Below are 9619 nucleotides of genomic sequence, written 5' to 3' on the forward strand. Positions count from 1 at the left end.
GCCCTGTGCACACGGCCCTGCGCCTGCTGGGGAGTGGTTCACGATGATTGCTATTGGTCTGTTCTCAGTTACTGGTAAACGTAAGTTAAATAAAACCTGGAAATGCGGAATTTTACATTTTCCTTTCTGTATGATGTGTATTAATTTTGAGAGAGAGAGAGAGAGAGAGCACAAGTGGGGAGGAGGGGCAGAGAGAGGGAGAGAGAGAATCTCAAGCAGGCTCGGCACTGTCGGCACAGAGCCCCACCCGGGACTCGATCCCCGGAACCTCGAGATCATGACCTGAGCCGAACCCAGGAGTGGGAAGGCTAACTGACGAGCCACCCGGATGTGGTGAGTTTTACCTTTTACTAAAGGTTCACTTGTCGATAAACGTGGGAAAGAGGCGTCGGCTGGTCCTGGGTCACAGGATCCTGTCTCTCCCGGCTTTGAGCAGCTGGAGCACGCCTGGGGTGCAGAGAACCAGGGAGAAAGTTCTTGCCTTGGTGCAGGGGGTATGGAAGCCCTTGAGGGCTCTCCCCCCCCCAGCCCCCAGCCCCCCGCCTGGGCGCGGCACCTTACCTCTCCTGCTTCCTCTCTGCCAGGCTCAGCCTTTCCTGGGTTCGGGGAGCCGTGGGTCACCCTCCTCGGAAAGTCAGCATTGAGCCTTCTGCCCTTTTGTTCAGTCACCTCCTGGCGAGGCCTTCCGGGTGCCTGACTAGGACGCGTGTGGCATCCTGACCCTGGGGGCCGGGCGAGAGCCAGGCGGGCGCATCCCAGACCCAAGCGTGACAGCGCTCTGAAGGGGGCTGGGCGAGGGCCCAGGTCTCGTCCACAGAAGGTGAGGGGCTGTCTTAACTCGGCCACCACGCCAGCCCCCCAGTTCCCCCAGTTCCGTCCGAGGGAAGTCGCTAACCGCCCCCGGGAGACGGGGAGAGATGTGCTCTGCGGTCCGGACCCCGGCGCCCCCCCGCTCCCCACATTCAGAGTCCCTGGGGCGCTGCTGGCGGTGATGATCGATGCCGACGGCTAGCATGTGCTGGGCACTGAGTGTGAGCCGGGCCGTGTGCCCAGCCCGTGCCAGCCCTCCGACGTGGGCATCCACCCCACTCTCCAGGGAAGGGCAAGGCGAGCTCATGTCTGTTGATAGCCGCCCCTTTCTGCTGCACGGTCTTCCCCAGCTTCCTGGGGACCCCGGCCTCGGGCGCCCTTCCTTCTCGGCGTCCACGCGCCCTCCGTACCAGCTTTTTCTCTGTTCCACCGCTCGGGCCTCCTGTTGCCCGAAATCACTTCCTTCTCGTGACTCATCCCAGTAGGGGGCCCAGCGGCCTCTCTCCTCGGCAGTGGTGACCCGGCACTGGGGTTGCGCAGACTGGCCCTGAGGGTCCACCCTGCTCCTCCGATTGTGCGGCTGGCTGTCCTGGGGGTCTCTCTTCCCCTTTCTTCATGGGCAGGGACTCTGCCGGCAGCTTCCTCCCCGAGGGGCCCCTCACTGGGCGGGGGTCATCAGAGCCCAGAACCTCTGTGGACTCCAGACCTGCCTCTAGCGACCTTCTGGACCCCGGTCAGGGGCGCTGATGGCCCCCACACGCCGGTTCCCTCCCCCCCTCCCTGCCCACCTCACCCAGCACCCACCCCCAGGCCACGCCACCGGGCAACGTACAGATCTGCCCTTTGCCTGCAAATCGTCAGGAGCCTTGTGGTCTGTAGTCACCGTCTGTAACTTTGCGGGTCAGGTGCCCCGCCTGTGAAATGTTTCTGAGCGTGTGTCCCCCAGCACGTAGTCACTCAGTCATTAATTCTCACCACGTGGCCGGCCTTCAAGATGGCTGCCACGTGTTCTCAGCCCCCAGTATGCACACCCTTCTGCGCCAAGTAGGGCTGGCCTGTGTAAGCGCGAGAGTGTCGTGGAAATGATGGAGAGTGACTCTGATAGGAGGACTTGTAGCTTCTGTCTCGGGCTCTTGAATCCCCTGTTCTGGGGGGAGCCTTGGCCTGCCCACCAGGGGGCTCCCCTTGAAGTGGGTTCTGCAGCCTCCATCAAGCCTTGGAAGCAACGGAAGTAGCACCCTGACAGTAGCACCCTGACTGTAGCCTCATATGCGACCCGCCCGGAGCCCACCAGCTCAGCTGTCCAGAGCGACATGATGACANTGATGACATTCCTTGTCTTAAGTTGCTTCGTTGGGAAGCCATCGCTTCACTGAACAAGGCGCTAATGCATGTGCCCCCCACCCGCACATCTATTGTGCACAGTCTACACCATCCCCGAGCAGAAATCCAAAGACAAGGGATAAAATATATATAAATATTGGGGCACCTGGGGGGCTCAGTCGGCTAAGTGTCCGACTTCGGCTCAGGTCATGATCTCACGGTTCGTGGGTTCGAGCCCCGCGTCGGGCTCTGTGCTGACAGCTCAGGGCCTGGAGCTGCTTCGGATTCTGCGTCTTCCTCTCTCTCTGCTCCTCCCCTGCTTGTGCTCTGTCCGTTTCTCTCTCTCTCAAAAATAAACATTAAAAACAAATAAACATATGTAAATATCATGTAGGTATTTTCTTGCCACCTACCCCCCGCCCCCCGCCCCCGAGGTGCACGTTCCCCACTTTGGAGACTACTGTGCTTCTGAATGACATTCAGAAATCCGCACCCGGGCATTCAGGGCTCCGAGAGGGGCCCCCACGCTACCTCTCAGTCCTTTCTCTTGTGTTACTGTTTCCTCTACCCAGGGTCACCCGCTCATTAATTACCGATGATAAAATCCTACCTGTTTTTATCGGCCAACATTAGAGATCTCCTTTCAGGAGCTTTCCTTCCTCCCTCCCTCCCTTCCTTCTCTTCTTTTTAAAAAGTTTTTTAATGTATTTTGAGAGAGAGAGAGACAGGGAGAGTGAGCTGGGGGAGGGGCAGAGAGAGAGGGGGAGAGAGTCCTAGGCTGACTCTGCGGCTCTGCGCGGTCAGTGTAGAGCCCGACGTGGGGCTCGAACTGTGAGCTCATGACCTGAGCCGAAGCAAGAGTTGGTCACTTAACCAACTGAGTCGCTCAGGGGTCCCAGGAGCTTTTCTTAAATTTAATTTGTTTTTAGTAGAGCACAAGCCGGGGAGGGGCAGAGAGAGGGAGAGAGAATATCTCAAGCAGACTCCGCACTCAGCACGGAGCTGACACGGGGCTCAATCTCAGGACCTTGAGATCATGACCTGAGCCCAAATGAGAGTCTGACGCTTAACCGCCTGAGCCTGCAGATGCCCCCGAGGAGCCTTCCTTGATTGCCCAGGAGGTGAGAGTGCCGGGTTCAGTTCGGAGCCCAGCCTCCCTGAACTGCTCTCGTCCTCAGCTCCTCAACCGGCAGCCAGGCGTCCTCAGAGGAAACAGGCTCGCTTTGTGTTTAGGCAGAGCTCTAAAAGTGGCCCGAAGATCCCATGCCATCATCCCCGGAGCCTGAGTGTGATCACATGTCACTCGCATATTATGTCATGTCACTTTTGGCTGACCTTACATAGGACGATGTATAGTGCTCTGTACACACAACTGACCTTAAGATTTTTCCAAATGGACCTAATCTTTTTAAAATTTTTAATGTTTTATTATTTATTCATTTTGAAAGAGAGAGAGAGAGAGACAGTGCAAGGGAGGGGTAGAGAGCAAAGGAGACGGAGGATCCAGAGTGGGCTCCGCGCTGTCAGCACAGAGCCTGACGTGGGGCTCGAACTCACAAACCATGGGATCATGACCTGAGCCAAAGTTAGACCCTTAACCAACTGAGCCGCCTGGGCGCCCCTGTTGCTGACGTGGGAGATGGAAGTGCCACGTGACGAGGACCGTGGGTGGCCTGCAGGGGAAGAGGGGGCCCCGGCTGACGGGCGGCCAGGAAAAGGCGATCTCAGCCCTACAGCCGCAGGCACTGGGCTCTGTCGACAACCTGAACAAGCTTGGAAGCACCTTCTTCTCCTTCGCCTCCAGCACTAAGGTGAGGTCCTCCAGCGCCTAGATCTCAGCTCTGTGAGGCCCTGAGCAGGGAGCCCAGTTGGGCGTCTGCCCTACAGAACTGTGAGCTAATAAATAGGTGTTTTGTTTTGTTTTTTAAACGATTTTTTTTTTAATTTTTTTTTTTTTTATGTTTTTACTTTTATTTCTAGGAGAGAGAAACAGAGACAGCATGAGCAGGGGAGGGTCAGAGAGAGAGGGAGNGGCGTCTGCCCTACAGAACTGTGAACTAATAAATAGGTGTTTTGTTTTGTTTTTTTAAACGATTTTTAATTTATTTCTGAGAGAGAGACAGCATGAGCAGGGGAGGGTCAGAGAGAGAGGGAGTCACAGATTGAAACAGGCTCCAGGCTCTGAGCTGGCAGTCAGCACAGAGCCCAACATGGGGCTTGATCCCATGAACTGTGAGATCATGACCTGAGCTGAAGTCAGCTGCCCAACCCACTGAGCCACCCAGGCACCCCAAAATAGGTGTTGTTTTAAGCCACTAAATTTGTAGTACCTGGTTACTCAGCAAGAGAGATTTAACAGAAGAGGCCCTATGTCCCTGAAGGCCTCACATAATTTAATTTATTAAGTTAAATAAGGGTAAGGCCTCACATAATTTAATTTAATTTTAATTTAAGATTATATATATATATTTTTTAAGTAGGCTCCATGCCCCACATGGGGCTTGAACTCACAACCCCAAGATCAAGAGTCTCATGCTCTACTGACTGAGCCAGCCAGGTGCCCTTAAGATATATTTTCTTTTTAAAATTTTATTTTAGGTTCATTTATTTATGTTGAGACAGAGGTGGGGGTGGGGGAGATGGAGAGCATGAACGGAAGCAGGGCAGAGAGAGGGAGAGAGAATCCCAAGCAGGCTCCTCACTGTCGGCCAAAAACCCAACGTGGGGCTCACAAACTCACAAACCATGAGATGACGACCTGAGCTGAAATCCAGAGATGGGTGCTTAACCGACTGAGCCACGCAGGCGCCCCAGGATGTATATTCTTAGTGGGATAAATGCACAGGGTGGATGAGCTCTCAGCATAAGCCACCATCATTGTGGCACAGGGATCTTTCTAGTGACTTTTGGGTTTCTGAGGACTCTGTCTGGCGTGTGCAAGAGGCTTGCTCGTAAAGGAGCGGCCCCGCCAGGTGTACCATGTTGTTCAGCTTTCTTCACAATGTTTCATCCGCAACCGGATTTAAGGAACATCTGATTCCGGTGGAAGATCCAGTGTAAGGGAGGAACGCGCAAATCCTCAGTGTAGCTCTGTGCAGCGACACATCCACGCAGCCGGTGTCCAGATCAGGACGCTGAATGTTCCACGGGGCCCCTGGGTGACTCAGCTGGTTAAGCGTCCGACTTCGGCTCAGGTCATAATCTCATGGGGTTCGAGCCCCACATCGGGCTCTGTGCTGACAGCTTGGAGCCTGGAGCCTGCTTCAGATTCTCTGTTTCCCTCTCTCTCTGCCCCTCCCCAGTTGTGCACTCTCTCTCTCTCTCTCTCTCAAAAATGAATAAACGTTAAAAAAAAAAAATAAAGAAGCTGAACATTCCATTACCCAGAAGCCCCTGTGTGCTTCCTCCCAGTCACAGCTTCTGCAGCTACTGCAAACAGCAGGGGCCTTTTCAAAACACAGCCGAATGAGGGTGCCCCCAGGGGTCTCTCTTTTTTTGTTTGCTTATTATTATTTTTTTTTTACTATTTTTTTTTTTTGAGAGAGAGGGAGAGACAGAGTGGGAGCAGAGGAGGGGCAGAGAGAGAGGGAGACAGAATCCGAAGCAGGCTCCAGGCTCCGAGCTGTCAGCACAGAGCCCGACGCGGGTATCAAGGCCACAAACCCTGAGATCACGACTTGAGCCAAAATCAGATGCTTAACCCACTAAGGCACCCAGATGCCCCACACCCAGGGCTTTTGTATGTATGTACTTTTTAAAGTTTTTTTATTTATTTTGAGAGAGACAGAAAAGATGAGCAGGGGAAGGGCAGAGACAGAGAGAATCCCAAGCAGGCTCCATGCGGTCAGCACGGAGCCCAGTGCGGGGCCTGACTGTGAGACTGACTGTGAGATCATGAGCTGAGCCGGAACTTAGACTCTCAGCCTGCTGAGCGCCCCAGGCGGCCCTGGGCTTTCGTATTGAATGTGGGGGCCGTGCTCCTGAGGGTCTCATCGCATGTAAAGCTCTCAGTAAAGTCTAGTTCTGTCCTTGAGATAACTAACATAGGGTTTGCACACTTCCCCATTTGGGGCCTAAAGCAAGACCGCTGGACATCTTTAATATTGCCTATTTATTTATTTATTTTTTAAATGTTTTATTTATTTTTGAGAGAGAGATAGAGACCGCGTGATCAGGGGAGGGGCAGAGAGAGAGGGAGACACAGAATTCAAAGACAGGCTCCAGGCTCTGAGCTGTCAGCACAGAGCCCAACGCGGGGCTCGAACCCACAAACTGTGAGATCATGCCTGAGCTGAAGTCGGACGCTTAACCAACTGAGCCACCCAGGCACCCCTACTTATTAAGTTTTTCAAAAAATAATTTATTTATTTTTGAGACAGAGAGAGACAGAACATGAGTGGGGGAGGAACAGAGAGAGAGGGAGACACAGAATCTGAAACAGGCTCCAGGCTCTGAGCTGTCAGCACAGAGCCCGACGTGGGGCTCGAACTCACGAACCGTGAGATCATGACCTGAGCCGAGGTCGGTCACTTAACCAACTGAGCCATCCAGGCGCCCTTCCCCATTATTTATTTTTAAATGTTTTTTATTATTTATTTTACAGAGAGACAGAGAGAGTGTGTGAGAGTGTGAGTTGGGGAGGGGCAGAGAGAGAGGGGGCAGAGGATCTGAAGCTGACGGCGCAGACAGCGGGGCTCGAACTTGCGAACACCGAGACTGTGACCTGAGCCGAAGTCGGACGCATAACCGGCTGAGCCCTCCAGGCGCCCCAGTATCTCCCAATTTCTAATTTCGCATAATCTGAATTCATACACTCCTGCCTGAGTCCCCCGTGGGGCTGTGAGGGGCTGTGCTTTAGCGTCTGAGACCCCAGGGCCCAGCCTCGGGGGGTGGTCCGGACCCGGGGTCTGGGCAGGGCTCTGGGGGACGGAACACAGGCCCTGGAGTCAGGCGGCTTGCATTCCAGGCTTCCCTCTGTTGCTTCCTTGCAGAATAACCCTGGGGAAACTCCTACCTGTTGGGGCCTCAGTTTCCTCATCTGCAAATCGGGCCACACTCTGGGGTTCATGAGAAGAGTTCAGGGATGGGAAGCCTAGGCGCCCTGGGAGCCGACCGGAGCCTGTTGGCACCTGTCTCAGCCGGGGTGGGGACAGCGGCTCTCTCTCCCACCTCTGTCCCCGCCACCCCCAGGCTGCCAGGAGGACTTTGCTCCCTGGGAGAGTGAGGCCAGCAAGCGCCAAAGCTTCAGGGCCTGGCCACTGGGCTCCCATACGAGGCTGGGGCCCAGGCTGATGCCAGGGTCAGAGCCGGATTGGGCAAGAGCCGAGCACGGGGCCCCCTGACCCCGATCCAGGCTATTTGGAAACACCAACAGTTCGGAGAAATTTAGCGGCAGGAAGGGAGAAGAGGGAGGGGCAGAAGGAAAAGGCAATGGAGGCACGTCTGGTCCCTCCTGACCTGACTCTCCATCCCAAACCGTCCCAAACCATGCAGTGAAGAGNGGGGAGGAGGAGTTTTCCTCCCCTCCCCCGGAGGAAAGCAGAGGCGACCCACCCCCCACTCCTGCCCCGCACATGCCCGGAGTTCCAAATCCTTTCCCACCTCTGTTTACTGTCCAAAGTCCCAGGGACTGGGGATGCCAGCTTCAGTGTGTTTGGACACGCAGACCCACAGACACAGACACGCAGGGCTCGGGGCCCTCGGAGGGACCCTGCTCCCTCCCCTCCCATCGTCCAGGGCTGTCCGAGCACCCCAAGTCTCCGGCCTCCAGCCCCCTTCTTAGCCGGGATCTGCACGGCATCGGGGATCCAGGGATCCAGCAAGTAAAAGGGGAAGAAAGGCCCAGGCCCTGACCGGGGTGGGTGGGGGCTGGGCGGGAAACCCTCAGAGGGGTCAAGTTCGCCTGTCAGGCCTGGGAGAGAACTGGAGAAAGGAGAGGTTTCCGTGTAGCCACCGATCACTTAGAAACGGACTGGACCCCACACCCTCCGGCTCCATTCGGCCCCGGCCTCAGCCCTAACCCCAGCCTTGACCCAGGCCCAGGCGCCGCCGGCCCTACCATGACAAATGACTATCAAGACCTTCAACATCTGGACAACGAGGACAATGACCATCAGCTCAGACAAGGTAAGGGGACGCCTCCTTGCGCTTCGGAAAGGTGAGCGTGAGGTGGCTCTCGGCCTTGCCTCTGGGTCTGCGTCACTCACGAGAACACAGTCTGAGCCCTCCTCCTTAGGGGAGGCTTGAAGCCATGGGCCTGGGGTCCTTTCTCCTTGTGACGGGGAGTCCCAGGCCTCCTGACCCTTGCCGTGTCGTCACCCACTGGTCAGGACCAGGGGACAATGTGGACCCAAGGGACCGGGAGTAGCTGGGAGCAGTTAGGTCCTCCGTCCTTTCCTCTAACACCTGGTGAGCCTCGGCCAGGTGTGAGTGTGCGCACGGGGTGTCCAGGACGAAGGGACCGGGGCCAGAGGGGAGGCCCAGGTCCCGTCCAGCAACAGCCGGCCCCCCTTCTTTCTCATGCGGGCAGGGGTGCTGTTTGGGCTGAGCAAGGGGTTCTTGGGGAGGGGGGGAGGAGGCTGCGAGGGGGGCATCCCCAGCTTGGGGGGCTCTGGCTCCTCTGTCTTCTCTCCCCGCGCCCAGATAGAGGAGTGGGATTCATGGGGAGAGAAAGAAACCTCCTCTTTCCCGGCCTTTCTGGGGGAGCAGTGCCCCCCCCCCACGAGTCCTGCTGGCAAACTCTAGGCTCCGGTGTTCATCAGCTTCAGTGACACAGTCCGGCCACTAGGTGTCAGCAAAGGCCCAGGGCCCGGGACGGCTGGGGCGGGTAGGAGCTCAGCACCCACTCCCCGCCCTCCCGCTACCTCTGGCCCCTCAGGGTGGCCCACCACCCGGACTTCTTCATCTGTAGGGTTCCCCCGCGCCCTGGAGAGGAGCCTCCGCCCGCTCTCCTCCTGGGACCCCCTGAGCCCCGGATGCCCTGTCTTTACAGCGCCGCCCCCTCCCCAGCGGCTGCTGCGGAGGCTCTGCTCGGGACCCTGCTTGCTCCTGCTCTCCCTGGGCCTCGGCCTCGTGCTGCTGGTGGTTGTCTGTGTGATCGGATCCCAGAGTGGGTGCCCTGGGGGGGGTGCGGGGGGGCAGTGGTGAGGGAGCGCCGGCGCCTGTGACGGGGGCCCCTGCAGCCCCTCCCCCGCCTAGACTCCCAGCTGCGGGACGAGCTGCAGGCCCTGAGCGCCACGTTCAGCAACTTCACCGCGAGCACGGAGGTCGAGGTCAAGGCCCTGAGCAGCCAGGGTGAGGGGCCCCGCGGCTGGGGCTGGAGGGGGCGGGGCGCGCACCGCTAGGGACGTGGGGGCGCTGAGCCAGTGTCTCCCCCAGGGGGAAACGTGGGCAGGAAGCTGAAGGCCCTGGAGTCCCAGCTCGAGAAACAGCAGCAGGAGCTGAGCGAAGGTCAGAGGGGGCCGCGCGGGCGCGTCGGATCCAGGGG

The 9619-nt window shown here is 57.2% G+C and overlaps 1 protein-coding gene across 1 annotated transcript in view; it reads left to right on the forward strand.

The window, feature by feature from the left end:
• Positions 1 to 8192: 8192 nt before the first annotated feature.
• The window catches only part of LOC144217220 (asialoglycoprotein receptor 1-like), a 1637-nt gene continuing 210 nt past the window's right edge, over positions 8193 to 9619 (forward strand). Inside the window, exons 1-4 of the mRNA XM_077746759.1 lie at positions 8193 to 8259; positions 9044 to 9241; positions 9331 to 9426; positions 9511 to 9605. Of these exons, the coding sequence (XP_077602885.1) occupies positions 8193 to 8259; positions 9044 to 9241; positions 9331 to 9426; positions 9511 to 9605 (456 nt within the window). The remainder of the gene's footprint in view (positions 8260 to 9043; positions 9242 to 9330; positions 9427 to 9510; positions 9606 to 9619) is intronic.

Source organism: Crocuta crocuta, unplaced genomic scaffold, assembly GCF_008692635.1.
Source record: "Crocuta crocuta isolate KB4526 unplaced genomic scaffold, BGI_CrCroc_1.0 scaffold139, whole genome shotgun sequence".
NCBI lineage: Eukaryota > Metazoa > Chordata > Mammalia > Carnivora > Hyaenidae > Crocuta > Crocuta crocuta.